This window comes from Ricinus communis, chromosome 10 (genome assembly GCF_019578655.1).
Source record: "Ricinus communis isolate WT05 ecotype wild-type chromosome 10, ASM1957865v1, whole genome shotgun sequence".
NCBI classification, from domain to species: domain Eukaryota; kingdom Viridiplantae; phylum Streptophyta; class Magnoliopsida; order Malpighiales; family Euphorbiaceae; genus Ricinus; species Ricinus communis.
Window position 1 is genome coordinate 18,944,884 of NC_063265.1, and position 16,681 is coordinate 18,961,564.

At 29.5% G+C, this 16,681-nt stretch overlaps 2 protein-coding genes across 2 annotated transcripts; both read right to left on the reverse strand.

Moving 5' to 3' along the window:
- Positions 1 to 872: 872 nt before the first annotated feature.
- LOC8277510 (3,9-dihydroxypterocarpan 6A-monooxygenase) lies at positions 873 to 3,110 on the reverse strand. The gene is made up of 2 exons (XM_002532355.4): positions 2,081 to 3,110; positions 873 to 1,728 (listed from the first exon to the last, which is right to left on the reverse strand). The coding sequence occupies exons 1-2, from the start codon at positions 2,999 to 3,001 to the stop codon at positions 1,099 to 1,101; spliced, it is 1,551 nt and encodes a 516-aa protein (XP_002532401.1). The 5' UTR covers positions 3,002 to 3,110; the 3' UTR covers positions 873 to 1,098.
- An 8,493-nt stretch (positions 3,111 to 11,603) lies between these two features.
- LOC8277511 (3,9-dihydroxypterocarpan 6A-monooxygenase) lies at positions 11,604 to 13,982 on the reverse strand. Its single transcript, XM_002532356.4, has 2 exons — positions 12,922 to 13,982; positions 11,604 to 12,496 (listed from the first exon to the last, which is right to left on the reverse strand). Exons 1-2 carry the CDS (start codon positions 13,831 to 13,833, stop codon positions 11,867 to 11,869), a joined length of 1,542 nt encoding a protein of 513 aa, XP_002532402.2. The 5' UTR covers positions 13,834 to 13,982; the 3' UTR covers positions 11,604 to 11,866.
- Between the last annotated feature and the right edge of the window lie 2,699 nt (positions 13,983 to 16,681).

Sequence of the window (16,681 nt, forward strand, 5' to 3'; positions counted from 1 at the left end):
ATTAAATGTATTCTAATATTAAATAATAATCAAATAAATAATAAATAATATATATAAAGAATGCCGAATTATTCCATAAAACTTTAATTAGTAACATTTCATAAAGCCATATCATGTCAAATTTTAATAAAAAAATTATATATGTGGCTTTAATGTGGTTATATAATAATTTACTATAACATTAAATACTAATCAAATAAAATAATAATATTAAATGTATTCTAATATTAAATACTAATCAAATAAAATGTTATAATAAAGTGCTTATTAAAATAAAATGACAGCTAAATATAATTAAAAAATTAGTGATTATATAATATCACTAATTTACTATATATATATATATAATATTATTATTTTATTATTGTTTTATTATTCTTTTAGGACCATTAAATTTTAAAATTATTAAAATAAACTGATAATATTAAATATTTATTAAAATAAAATATAGCTAAATTCAATTATTTTCTTATAATATAATATATTTATAATTAAAATAAAATAATTTAAATTAAAAAGTTAAATCATAAGATTATTCGTAATTGTGCATTGGTACAAGTAAATAAAATGATATTACTAATGCTTATTAAAATAAAATGGTAACTAAATATAATAAAAATCAGTGATTACATAATGACACTAATTTATTATATATCTATTATAAATTTTCTAATTATATTTTATAACTATTAACTTTTAAAATTATATAAATAAAATGATAATATTAAATGCTATTAAAATAAAATAATAACTAAATAAGATTTTTTTTATTAAAATAAGATATTTCAAACTAAATATTTGTATCATAAACTTATCAATACATTAATACAACTATATTGCTAGTGATATCATAAAGTGGCTAAGGTTTCAAATTGCTTAGATTCATTGCACACAAATGTTCTCATAATTAAGCTGAAAGGTATACGAGGAGAAATACACTTGTGTATAGTTGTGCCATGTCAATGTGCAATAAGAAGTAGAATTCTGAATAACAATACATGATACATATATATATATATATATAGACCACTAAGAAATGTTTCTATAGATGCTGTGTTCTTAATTATGGAGTCATATAAGAACAACAGGTATCTATATCTAAAATGGATTGAAATGTGTTATAGGATAACACAGTAGAGGAGGTGCCATAGTTCCTGAGAATCCATTGGAGACATTTATATCAATCTTTTCCCCATCTTTAACTTTCCAATCAAAGCATTGCACCAAAACTGCAATTGTGGTGTGCATCAGGGTATAAGCATGTGCAAAACCAATGCATGCTCTCCTTCCACCTCCGAATGGAAGGTAGCTGCATTCGCGCCTTTTCATTTCCATCTGATGTCGATCAAACTTGCCAGTGGCGTTGATCAGAAACCTCTCTGGCATGTACTCGTCGGGATCAGGCCACATGTCTGGATCACGCATTATAGCATAGGTATTGATCAGCATTCTAGTCTTGGCTTTTATATCAAATCCATCGATCTTGCAATCGTGGGTGCATTCTCTGCTTATCATAGCTGATGGAGGGTGCAGTCTTAGAGATTCTTTAACAATGGCTTGCAGGTAAGGAAGATCTGGGATGTCCGATTCTTTGACTAGCCTGCTGGAACTCACAACTGAGTCAATTTCTTCCCTTAGCCTGTTGAGAACCTTGGGACGGTTGATTAGCTCTGCCATTGTCCATTGTATTGCTGCTGATTCTGTGTCAATACTTGCCATAAACAGCTCCTATAATCAATGTGTTCTATAGATAATTAGGGAGCTATAAATATTAATATTTGATTATTAAAATTAAAGATTATTATTTGACCAAATTAAAATTAGTATTAAATAGTGGGGAACGTAGCTATAGAAGATCTTAGACATGAGATAAATTGTATTCTAGCAACCAATCTTTCCTCGTCTCTCTCTAGTTTTGTTCAATTTTCTGTACACAGAGACGATCTATTCAGTCATCGGAGGGTCCCACGAAGGATTATCAATTTTGCAGGTCTCACAAGTGAAGACAAATAGTGAGATTCTTATATAACAGGGCTAATCTTTTGCTCCATAATAAAAGAATTAAAATGGATGTACTTACTAGAATGAAATGCTTGATCTGAATTCTTGTTAACTTCACTTCAGCATTTGGGTTCCTGTAAATCTGCAACAAAATATCCATCACATCTTTCTCTTTATTTTCTCCACCATTCACCAAATTTTCTTCATAATCCTTCATGATCTGCTCCATTACTCCATCATATCTCCAAAGTGCCTCTTCAAGCTTTTTTCCATGTCCAAGTAAATCAATCTTCTTGAGAAGTCCAAACACTTCACTAACACCTAGCTTGGCTCCCGTATCCATAATATCGGACACCAACTTCCTCATCTTCTTAGCTTCAGTATCATTGTTGGAGAATCTCTTGCTCAGTGCCATCTTGCATATCAAATTGTTTGTTAAGGTTTCCAACTCCACATTCAAGTCGCATGGCTCTCCTTCTCTCGCTAACTTGGTGAGCAATTTTAAGAGATTTCTAACCTCCTTCTCCTGAATATGGTTGAACCGATCAAATTGTGAACCTCCAAAGAGCTCTGTCATGCACAGCTTTCTCATGAACCGCCAATATGCACCGTATGGACTGACGATAAACCCTGTTCCTCTATATATATTGTATTCTGTTGGACCCATTTCAAATCTAGAGGCAAAATTTAGATCATGGGTTTTGAAGATCTCATTAGCTATGGCAGCACTTGAAGCAACAACGAAGGTTGAGGAAACTAAGCGTAGTTGCATTAGGTTTCCATAGCGGCGAGCTAGGGTCTGAAAGGATAGTGGGAATGGAGCGCCAACTAGATGAAGGTGGCCGATGATAGGTAGAGCCGGTGGACTAGGTGGGCATCGGATTGCGGTGCTAGGTTTTATGTAAGTTCTGATGAGATTACGCACTACAAATATGGAAATCAGAGACAACAAGAACAAGAGGCAGCAATCAGAAATGGAGTCATCACTAGTAGCTGCCATGGCAATGGAAGTCGTATAGTTAATCGAAAGGAAGGTTTTCTGTTACAGATTAGGCTTGCAAGAGAAAAGAGAAATTCTTTGGAAGATACATTCGCATAACATATGTTTGGAAATTACCATGCATGTGACTTCAGAAACTTTGGACTAATTAACATTATAAAGTACCATGCATGCATGTGAAAGTTAAGATGTACTAGGAATTTCTAGCTTAAGATTTTCATCCCCTTAGCAAATTCCTAGATATAATATTTACTCTTTAAAAAAATAGATTTTGAGGTTAAATTTTTTTCTTTCATGCTAAATAAATTTTTGTTTTTATCACAAATATAAAAAATAATTTATTTTATTATAAAATTCACGGCTATTAAATTTTAAAAAATCTTATTTAGTCTATATATTTTTTTATTTATATAATCAATTAATAAATAATTCATACATATTTATTAATTCTAAATATCTCATTGAAAGTATAAGATGTATCATTTTTATTTATTTATTCCTAGATAATGAATTAGCCGGGGAGAAACATTAAAGTCTTACACCGCATGTGCCCAATACCTAATGAGATGCATGCATGGAGTTGGGAGTAAGACTTGAAAAGTCAAATTTAGGTTTGTGTGTCCGTTGATATTATTTCAGATGAAGCTATATTGACTTGCAAGTTCCCAAGAGTCCTAGTACCAGGAGTTGCGGGTAACAGATAGATGTTATTGGTTGATTTATTATGTTTCAATACTCCAGTTGCTATATGATATGATTTGCTGAATGTTAATTATAGGTTAGATTTGAATCATTGCATCTTATTGGACCGACAACCAAAGTTTTAGGAAACATTATTTATTGCCAGTTTGTGTTAGTGATTAGAGCAAAAAATAGAGACAATAAAATCATCCTTATCAGCACTTCATAAAAACATGACTACCTATTTGCCTCCCTCTATAATTCGGATGTCAGACTTTTTACTTAGCAGGATAATAGATTCACCATTGTTCAAAAAGGGATTAAAGTTTAACCTTATGGATAAATGTTACCATCTACCAATTTGGTAAATAAACTTTTCGAGTTTGTATTAATTCTAATCCAACTCTTACTAATTGGCATGTTTATGTGGACAGTGCTTGAGAGGACATAAACGTGCCAGTTGTGTTTATGTGGACAGTGCTTGAGAGGACATAAACATGCCAGTTGTGTTTATGTGGACAGTGCCTATGTGTTTGTAAGTTGAAGTGGCAATGCTAAATAATTTTTTCTTAAATGGGTCTCTCTCATTTCTAAAGAAAACAAAACGTTTTCTGAAAGCTTCTTGAACCCATTTTTGCTTATGATATTGACCCTTGAAATTGTAACCATGTAAAAATTGTCACGACCCCATCCATAGGTCTGTGACCGGCATTAGTAAATGGATAGACGTAAGGCTACCGAATCCCGTAGTAAGCCTGACACTCATTAAATCAAACCAACCTCAACTCAAATTTTACTATTATTAATACCACAATTTACAGCAACATTAAATTTTACACAATTAAATCGGTCTGCTCGAAGAATAAGGCGAGACCCAAAACTACAGAAAATTACCATTGATATCCCTACTATTACTACTACGGAGAATCTAAGATTTTTACAATTTGACATACCAAATCAAACACCACCCGATGATGAAGAAGTCGGGTTACTGAGTAAGAGTCGCGGGAAGACTTACAGTTACGAATTTGAAAAACAGTAAATGGAGACTGTCAGTCTCGAGAGTGAGTTAAAATCATATATCTAAAACAGTTTCAAATATCTCATTATCACATTATTTAATTTTAAAAATAATTAATAAGTCATGCAAACCATACGTGTCATGCCATGCTTATACAAAAATAATTCCATATGCAACGGGACGGAGTACTTCAGTAGAACCCTAATCCCAACTCTAACATCTCGATTTATTTCAACACTTATGTCTCGACTAACCTCAACTCTAACATCTCAAACCTCTCATTCCAACAGGACTGGCGCCCAGAGAGCAAACTAGATCAGGGACCTTACCTCTAGTCCACCACTTAACTCGAGCCTTTGAAGCAAAGCTCGACTAGGGACCTTACCTCGAGTCTGGTCACTTAAGTATCCAAATAAGCCGCGCCCAGAGAGCAAAGCTCGACCAGGGACCTTTACTCCGGTAACCACACTCAACTAAGCCCAAAGAGCGATGCTCGACCAGGGCAGGTCCTAATCTTTCTTTCTTAAAACTTTACCTATTTATCCTTTCTCCATCTCATCTCTCTCATATTTATACTGGAACACTCATCCTACTTCTATGTTCTACTGTCGTCCCATCCTGAGTCATCATGCAATATTAAAATTGGTAATAAAGGAAAAACATATTTAAATGGTAATTAAAAGCATCATGCAAATAATAATAATAATTAAATGAAAATTGAAATTGCAAATGAATAATCACAGTAGCAAATCAAATTTTATGCATGACACTTGCATAAGCGATATATGACTTTAACTCACAGATTTGGCGACCTCCTAACTCTGCTCCGGTGCCTCGATTGGACCGAGTCGAACAAACGGACTGTCTAGTCACGGAAAACAATTTATCAAATCGCTGAAATAATTGATCATTAATCCTAGGTCTAAACTCCTAGGACTGACTGTCTAAGAATCTCGACTCGGGAGAATTCTACCGAAAATCCGGCATAACCTCCCCTACAACACGGACATTACCCCCTGTAAAAACGGATCCAGGACCTGCCAGAAAAACACTTCAAATATTCAACAATTCAAACAATGCAGGTCCCTAAACTTCACTATTTCCCGACTCCGCTACACAACACAAAATACGAGGCAGGCAAACTGACAGACAATTATTTTTGACTCACAAATATTAAATACTCAACACAAAATAATAAGTAAAATTTTAAATCAAAGAATTTCCAAGATCAACGGGCCAGAGAAAGGGCTCGATCGCCGGTCAACTCGCATCCAAACACACCATCGGACTCACAACGACGCGCTGATAACGATCCCCGCTTCCGATTTTCCGATCTGACACCCGATCATTCGGAGAGATTTACGGACGATCTCGATCGTCGATTTGCAAACTAAGTCCGATCGCCACGACACCGGTGCCATTGTGAAGCTTGAGCTGAGGAGAGTCGGGATATGTCCTCCGATCATCCATAGCTCCCTGGAGCTTGCCATAAAAACCCAAAAACATCGGCTACCCCCCAAACTTCACTTTGCCCGATCTCTCAATTCCGGCCACCACAGGCGTCATCGCTGCTGCCGAAAGAGAGCCTTCGCCGAGAGGAGCCGATGGCCACCCGAAGCCGAACACGCCTTGCCTCTTCGCTCTTCCCCCCCCCCTAAACACGCTGAGGCCGCCATGGCTCCTGGTCCCTCTTCTTCTTCCCTCTCTCCTAGACTCTCTTCTCTTTTCGTCTTCTCCATATCGAATTTAGGCCCCCAACCTTTTTTTTTTACAATTTGGTTCCTCAACTTTCTTAATTACTTGTAATTTCATCCAGCAAAATTCTAATTTAACCCCTAAACTTTCCTTTAGCCTTTCAATTAAGCCCCTAACTATTTAATTTGGGCCAAATTAGAATTATTGAAAATACATAATTACAAAAATACCCCTGCCGACACAATTATTTATAAAAATACCAAACATACAAATTTCCATTAAAACCCCATATTAATGAAATTATACTTTTAATCCTCATCTAAAAATAATTTTCCAATTAAGTCCTACACACAATTAAATTAAATAATCAATTTAATAATTATTTTCCAACTTAAATTTTAATACCACTAGTTAATTAAAATACCAATTTTTTCAAAATTCTTTTATAAAAACATCCTTCACAATTTCTTCCATAATTTTTCAATATATAATTTTATTTATATATATTACTTATACATTGGGGAAAAATTAGAATAACAAAAAATATAATCATTTCTCAAATAATTTACTTAATTAATATCTTAAAATTTCAAACTAATTGGGTATAGAAAAATAACTCATTCAATTGACTAATATTAAAATTTCCATTAAATCATTTCAAATTAAACCAAATAAAAATAAAGCTAAAATTAACTTAAATAGAAACTCATTATTAAATATATAAGAATTCCAGGTATTACAAAAATCTCGCAAGCTCTTTATCCACTAATTGCTTCTCAATACCTTAATAGTTGGTCGTGCATTTCTTGATCTTCATCAAATTCATATCTACAAACCGTATATATGCATAAAGGTTCCATTAGTAGAAAGAAAAAAACGGAAGAATAAAGGGTCAAATACCCCTCTGATTTTGCAATTCTGTAATAAATAAATTCAATTTCAACTATTTTAACAAATAAGTTCAAAAGTTCTATTTAAGGACCGAATTAATCTAAATTTTAAGAAAATTATGAATGTTTAAATTAATTAAATAAAATAAAATTCAGAAAAATATTAATTTTTAATATTAAAATTATACTTTTTAATTTCTATATATTTCAAATCCTTTTCTATTTTATTAAGAAAAATTAAAATTAACAATTATTGTCCTATTTCACTACTACCATTAACTTTGTCAAAACACCATCAGCACTAGTTCTTTCAATTTCATCAGTTTTAGTCAAATTTTAAATTTATTTAGTCTTTAAATAGAAATTAAGAGTCTATTTACCAAAATAATCGAAATTAGACTCATTTGGCTCCAAGGTATAAGTTAGAGGCAGTATTTGATTATTTACTTATAATCTTGCCTCCAATAGTTTCAACGTATATAGAAGTTTTCCCCTTAACTTCATACCTATTATTTCAATTTCCTATTATAACTTAAAGGTAAATCTTAAGTTCAAACCACTGGAAAAAGATAATGAGGTTTTTATGGAATAATAAACGTTTAATCATCGGATTAATAAAAATTATAATTTATTATTATTACTCAAATATTTTCTCCATTGAGAAAATAAATTCTTAGGAGGCCAAAATTATGCGTCCATAAATGAATTTTTTTATGCGACAAGTACAATTTGTCCCTTGTGTCTATCAATTACTTTTCCTATAGTGATGGAACTGTAATAAATTTTAATAACTTAAAAGACTCAAAATTGATCGTATATTTTTAATAACTGATTTAGTATCAATTATTGATTGTATTAGTTTTATTTTATAGTTGGTAGCTAATTTAATATTTTATTTATTTGAATAATATTATTTTTATAAAAATTTATTTATAATAATTTATTTAAATTAATCTCATATAATTATTTTTTTATTATTTATAATAAATAATTATTATTTTAAAATAATACTTAATAATTAAATAATTATGGCATTTACAATTATAGTATTTGAAATTAGAAATTTTTGTTAGTGAAATTTAAGTTTTAATTCCTACTTTTAATATAACTATTATAATATTTTTAATTAAATATATAATTAAATTAAATAAAATTAATTATAATATTTCTAATTATTGTAAACTATTTTTATAAATTTGTATCATTAAAAATAAAATAATTAAATAATATATATATTTAATAATTATTTAATATACTAACAACAAATGCTAATAAAATTTTACTAATTGTTTAATTTATTAGCTAACAGTTACCAGCTATAGCTATTAACTATCAGTTACCAGTTATTAATTACCAGCTGCATTGATCAACCGAATTAAACACACTCTTAATTTTATAATAATTTAAATACAATACTTTCTTCATCTCAGAAAGTCATCCACTTTAAATTTATATATAAATTAGAAATTAGTTTATTTATATTAATACCACAAATACTTACTATATTTTATTAAAAAACCCTTATTAGATAATATCAACTATTTATATGAATTTTGCTCGACTTATCAACTCATTCATTATTTATATATAATTTCTAATTAGTGAGATGTAAAAAAAAAAATCTAATAATATTACATAGGAATCAATTTATTCAATAAAAAAATTTATAATTTTGAAAAAAGTTAAAAGTTTAATTTATGTGATTGTTGTAATCTTAAGAAATGAAAAACATTATTGACCATTAAACATTTGAATAATAGTAAAATAATAGACTATAATTTGAGGTAAGTAAACAAAGAAAAAATGACTATCTTTTTACGATGGAAAAGCTGTTGGGACTTATGATAGACTCTCTTTCTGATGTACTTTCTTATTCAGGGTTAATTATTTGAGCGTGAACTTCGGTCAAATTCATAAGTTAGATTTTTTTTATATACTAATAATTACTTTCCAGTAGAAAGTCAATATTGTTAAAAAACTAAACTGGTAATTTAAATTTATAATTTAATCTTTTAACTTATTATTAAGCACTAAATTCATTCAAAACTTTTTTTATTAAAATATCATATTTTCAATATAAATTAATTCTTATTTTTATTTTTATTTTTAGTACAATTTACTCTAAAAAATTAAATGTGTTAAAAGTACTTATTTTTTAGAAAAATATTATTAAATTACTATATATTTTGATTTTAAATTATTAAATAAAATAAAAGTTAGAATTTTATTATTTTGTTAGACATTAAAATTAAATTGTAAAGTGAAATATCAATTTATATTAACCTCGTTCGAGTTGTTGAGTACAAAGCTTCATATTTAAGCTATAAGATCACAATCTTCTTCATTGATTATGAATTTGTCAACTTCATCATTTCTTTTGTGAAATTAATTGGTATCCTAATTATTTTATTAGATTTGTTGAACTCTAAAAGTTATTAATACTATTTTGATGGTCGCAAATAATTAAGATTATCTAACATTTTGATCAAGTGTTTATGTGCTAGGAAAGAAAAGTCAAAAAATTTTATCCTTCTAAATCAGGGTAGATTCATGCCCATGAAGGATTCTTTACGCCCGTAAATATGACTTTTCTAGCCGTGAATTGAAATTTCCAACTATGAACAATTAAAAGACCAAATAAAAAAAGGACAAAAGGGTTCATAAGGAGCCTTTCCAGCCATGAAGATCTATGTTCATGCCCGTGAACGTTAAGTCACACCCGTAAAAAATGTTTCAAGCTTTAGTTTTTAAGATGTCATAGAAGCATTCAAGGCAACATTCTCAGCCATGAATGCAACCCTTCACAACCATGAAATAATCTTTCCGGCCATGAAAAACAGCTTCCTAGCCGTGAACAAAGGTTCACACCTGTAAAGAATTTGTTTTCTTACAAGTCTAGTGGCCTTCATAGCCAATGTTCCCAGCCGTGAACAAAGGTTCACACCCGTAAAGAATTTGTTTTCTTACAAGTCTAGTAGCCTTCATAGCCAATGTTTCCAGCCATGAAGAAAAAATTTCAACTATGAAAAATGTCTTCCAAGCCATGAACCTTTCTTCACAGCCATGAATCTACATTTATCTAGGTTATTGAAACAATTATATTTGTATTTAATGAGGGTGTAATGTCTTTGTTTTCTCTAGAACTATAAAACATCATTTTAATAATTTTAGGATTTGAAAGAGCATTTACTTGAGCCTCCTATTGTAATATCTCTCAACAAACCTTTACTTCTTCATTAAATTCTTAGACAAATACGAAAAAATAAAATTAGTTGATCTTTAGATAGTTGAATAATTGATTTCTGCATTCAAAGCTCAAAAGGGTTAGGTTGAGCACTTAGGTAAGGGACTAATTGCTCTCGTAATAAGATTGAGAATCTTAGATTGGGTTAGAGTGTAAGCTTACCAAAAAAAACTATGTTAGAGTGTGAGACTTAAGCAAACACTTAGGTTTATTTTTAGCCTTATGAAAAAGAACTCAAATATAATTAGGTTGTACCTTTATTTGATAGTGGAAGTCTCAAGAGGATCCTTGAGGAGTGGATATATGCAAGAGTTGGCCGAACCATTATAAAATTTTTGTGTTATGTGTTTATGCTCCATTCCTCACTTGTTTGAGTTTTTTATTTTTGGTTTTTATTCTAACCAATTCATCCCCCTCGTGATTGCCACTAGAACTACAAGATTAAAATATGATTGTTAATTTTCTATTAAATTAGAATTATTTATGTTAAACATTAAATTTAATTTGTGCTAAAATTAAAATTTTATTTTAATTTATTAAAAAAATTAATTTTAAATGAGTTTAAATATTTTATAATAAGTTTAAAAGTCAACATATAATATTAAATTATTAATTGAAATAATTACTATTTAATCATGTATTTTTTCATATTATATTAATTATCCACTAATATTTAAGAAATATATTTTTTTTATCTTTTTATTTTGTAATTTTATATTGGAACAAACTCTGGGTACAAATAGTGTCTAATCCAAAATTTATGGCTTCTTTTTTTTTGTCTTTTTTTTATATTTTTGGTTGCCAACTACACAAATAACTCCAATTATTTCATATAGATAATTTTCATTTTAGTAAACATATTAAACATCTATTTCATTAAATAATTAAACTTTTTCTTTTTTAGTAACCTGAAAGCTAACTTCCTTTTTGGTTCATTAAGTCATAAGCATGAATGGTCTGCTAAGAATGTTATTTAGCTGTTATAGATCAAATATTAGATGATTTGAACTATTATCTGAAACCAGGATTAACATTAAGAAAAATTGATAAACTCAACTTGAAAACACAGAATTCAAAAGGCGAACAAGCCAATTCTAATATTGACAATATTTGTCATAATTCTTTTCTTAACATAATCAAAGCATAAGCCAAAGAACTTCGAAACATACAATTCCTTATTTCTTATCTTAACATAAGTGAAGAGCATTACCACTTGAAGTTTAACATCTCAAGCTAATCCTAGTAGTTGACATTGTAACACACTTTAAACAAGTAGTGCCCCCCCATAGAAACAAGGCCTTGCTTATTGTTGAAACTTTAATGATGTATAGTTCTTAAAATGGATTCATATGTTTAATAGGGTAACAAACAAGAGGGGTAGCCATTTCTGCAGCAAATCCAGACCCTAAGCTCAAATCAGCTCTATCACCATCCTTAACTTTCCAATCGAAGCACTGAACCAATGCTCCAACAGCTGCATGCATAACCAGCATGGCAAGTGATGCACCAGGACATCCTCTTCTTCCACTTCCAAATGGAAGGTAACGAAAATTCTGACCTTTAAATTCCATTTGATGCTCACCAATTTTCTCTTCAGAACTTTCCATAAATCTTTCAGGCAAGAACTCATCTGGGTTAGTCCAAGAATCTTCGTCCCTCATAACTGCAAAAACATTGACAAGAACTCTTGTTTTATTCTTAATAATTGATCCGTTTACCTTGCAGTCTTCTCCACATTCTCTAATGATCAATGGTGCTGATGGATGAAGCCTTAGAGTTTCTCTTACGACTGCTCTTAGGTATGGAAGATTTGGGACGTCTGATTCTTTGACTAGCCTGTTCGATCCCACTACTGTATTGATCTCATCTCTTAGTATCTTGAATGCTCTTGGACTGTTTATAAGCTCCCCCATGGCCCATTGCATGGCTGCTGACGATGTGTCTGTGCCTGCAAAGAATATGTCCTGACCACATAGAGTCTATGAGCAAAGCTACTTAAAGAAACAATATAAGTGGGAGATAAAATTAATCTTCCTCTGTATAATCTGATTAATAGGTCAGGGAATTCTTCCCTTTTTCCTTTGTTTCCATCAATTTTAAAACTTCAATTAGTGGTATGAGGCCACAATTAATGCATATATGCAGTCACAATCATAATAGGATAGATTTCTGCATATATTGTTAGTGTGTACCTGTTGAAGGATGTATGAATTATAGATATCGAGTAGATAAGAGAACATAAAAGAGTTTATGAGATAAACTTAATTTAAGTCATGCAAATTGCTAGGCTCAAATTAAAATGATTTGTTAATTTGCTAATCGCCCATTCACCTAAAAAATTGGTTGCTTAATATGTATGCATGTAGAAGTTGAAGAGAAAAGAACTTACAAGCAAGAAAGACTTGATGTCATTTTTAGACAATCTAATTTCAGCAGTTGGGTCATTATATATCTCCAACAATATATCCATTAAATCCTTTCTGTCCCCAACAAGACCTTTCAAAACCTTCTCTTCATGTTCCTTAATTATCCTCTCTACTAGTCTATCATACTTCTTCAATGCCCCAACTAGCTTCTTCCCAGTTCCAGAGAAATCAAAAATCTTGAAAGGACCTAAAACATCACCTAAGCTTAACTTCCCTGCAAGCTCTAAACAAGTTTTAACCAACCCCTTAATCTCTTCAGCATCATTATCACTACCTGAACACCTTGTGCTCATTGCCATCCTACAAATAGTATTGTTTGTTAAAGTAGTAAATTCACTGGTCAAATCACATATTTTTCCCTCTGTAGCACATCTCATCACCGATTCGACAAGCTTGATCTTTTCCTGATCACGGATATCAGAAAATTTGTCAAGTTGAGGAACAGCAAGTAGCCTTGTCATGCATAGCTTCTTCATGAACCTCCAATAATCACCGTATTGAGCAGTGACAAATCTTGATCCTCTATAGATGAAGTATTCAGAGGAGCCAAATTCAGGTCTGGAAGAGAAATTGAGATCTTGGGTTTTGAAAATTTCTTTGGCTACAGCAGCACTGGAGGCAACAACACATGTTGATGCCCCTAAACGGATTTGCATGAGTGGACCGTAGCGACGAGCTAGTGCTTGGAAAGAACTGGGTAGGACTGAGCCGATTAGATGGAGGTGGCCGATAAGAGGTAGAGCTGGTGGGCTAGGTGGAGTGTGGAGTTTGGTAGGAGGTTTGAAGAATGCATGTTTGATGAAATAGTGGACTAGAAGGGCAGTGATGAACCAAATAAGGAACAGAAGGTAATACGACATTTCACTTAGGGCCATGGAAAATTTGAGAGAAGGCTTTAATTTCTTGAGTTTTAGGCTTGTCAGAGATTAGTGTTGCCTTAGCCTGATTATATAGAGTGCTCAGGCTTACTTGCTCTTATTGTTTGTGTGTGATTTTTTTTTCTTTTTTCTTTTTTTTTTTTTTGTTTCAAATTAGCCTCCTTTTAACCAATCAGTATTTGAGTATAGTAATTTACCAATATTCAATCTAAGATTATATTCTAACTTATGAGAATATTTTAGATAGATTTTACTCTATCAATTGTATATTGGTATTATGATATTATTTCTTAAATATAATATTTTTATTACTTAATTTTAATTATAAGCTATTAATGATAATAAATAATTCAATTAATATGAAATTTTATTTTTAATATATAATGTTATTATGTGTTATATATAATTAGTTCTATTAGGTATGACGTAATACCTTATATTTATTTAAAAAAAATGATTTATTCAATTAATTATCTACTAGGGCTAAATGATTATAGTACATATCAGCAATACCTTAGACAAAGTAATGATTACATCATTATAATACATAAATTTAAAATAGACAACTCTTGTTAATGTAGAATTGATGTTTTCACGTGATAAGTGCCAAAGCATTAAGAAATCGCAAATATATATATATATATATTTTCTATTTCTTAGATCTAAATTTTTCTTAACAGTCTAATATTTAATATATAAAATTTTTATTTTCATATTTATATTATTTTTTACACATAAGATTCAAGTTTATACGATTTAAATTTATGTGTAATTTTATAGTTTTTTCTATTAACTTATTAATTAATAAGTTATATTCTTAATTAAGTACTTATTCTAATTCTAGAAAATAACATGTTATTAATAAATTAGTTTTCTAAATAGATAATAATTATTCTAAAAGATAACATATTAATAATATTTTAATATTATATTAATTAATAAATTAATTTTCTAATTAGATAATGATGCTAAAAAATAATATTTTTAAATTTTATACTCACTAATAAATTAATTTTTAATTACATAATAATTCTAATTTTAAAAAATAATTAATAATATCAATTACGTTGATAGTATTAATTTATATAATATTAGAGTTAATAAATAAATACTTTAAAAATAATTTATTAATAGTATTAATTTAAAAATAATATTATTAAATAAATATTTTATTAGTATAATAATATAAATAAAATTTAGAAAAATCTAAAAAGAGTTAGTTTGCTATTATTTTTAAAATTATTATAAACCAATATTAAATATTGAACAATTAATTAAATTGTATCTACAAATTTAATTTTATAATCAAAATAATAATAATAGTCGTATAACACACGGATAGACAACTAGTTTAGATAAACTTAGAGTATTATATTTTATGGACTAAATCAATTGTTCAATCATCGTAAAGCATTTTAATAGTACTTTCTTTTTATATATCTTTTTATTAAATTATAAATAATTAACTCTTTCTTTTAATTTATCTTAGAATGTATATGTATTCCAATAATATTTTTTTATTTTATTTTTTAGTTAATTTTTTATTAATAAAATAAAAAGAATAAAAAGAGAGAATATGACTTTTAAAGAAAAAAATAAAAAAAATAATATAAAATATTTAAAAGCTATTTAAGAGTCAATTTTTCTTTCTTTAAATTCAAAAAAAAAAAGAGAATATGGCTCTTAAGTCGTTTTAGAAAAGGACGATGAATTATGAAGTCTCTTAAAAACTTAATGTTTCATATACTTTAATAATAGAAAAGAAGTATATAACTTAAGAACATTACTATAATAGAGAAGCAGTATGACTTAAGGATGCTCTTAATTATAATTACCCAATCAACTTAAGAAATTATGCTTATCAATTCTTAGCATAAAAATTATTTAAATACAATTTAGAAAGGCTCATACTTGTCTTATTAAATTTCAGCATTTTGTTTATGTTATTTTATATATAAAATTATGTGCATCTATGTGTTTTATACTAAAAGCTTAGATTATTGGAAACCTGAGTTAGGCTCCATAAAAAAAGACAAGATCATGACGTTCTTCTTTAATACAATTATTGAAAATGGTATCTCTTTTGTGGGTCGTAATCATGGAAACAAACACCACTAAATGTTCATATAATATGAGGGATTTAATTGAGATCATCTCAGTGATTGTAATCGCAAATTTTAATATATTACTGTTTGTTGATATCTTTCAAATTATTCACATACAATCTTCAATAATATCAAAGGACCACATGCTAGTTGTTAGGGGTGGTCCTTGTGTATGATTTCGAACTTGTGAATTGACAAGATCGTGATTTAGGACACAAGACTATGATATAATTAGCTGAAAATAAATGGCGATTTTACTAACGCGAGTACTTTTATACTGCACAAATGGCTAATTATGGATCTTAAAGGGTATCAATAAGTATCAGAAGGTCTCAACAGTTGCAGAAGTCCCATTTGTGAGAACCCATTTACTCAAAAGTCATGAACTGAAAGAGCAAGTGACAAATTACTGAGAGAAAGAAAGAGACCCCTTTGTAGCAGCTGATACAGAAAGTAACATTTGCATTGAAATGTTAGTGAACTAGGATTACAATTCAATTACATTCATTCTAGTTAACCCTCCAATTAAAAAGAAATTTTGAATTTGCTAAACATTTTTATTATTATATATAATTATTAATAAAAAAAAAGACGAGAAAAGACGAATAAAAATGACGTACAATAACCTAATAAGCAACAAAAGACTTTCGATGTGTGGTCCTTTTGCATTATTGGGATGGGATGTCTTAGGTTATAATTCAGTATTTCTCTAATCACTCATATCTAAATCACATAAAATG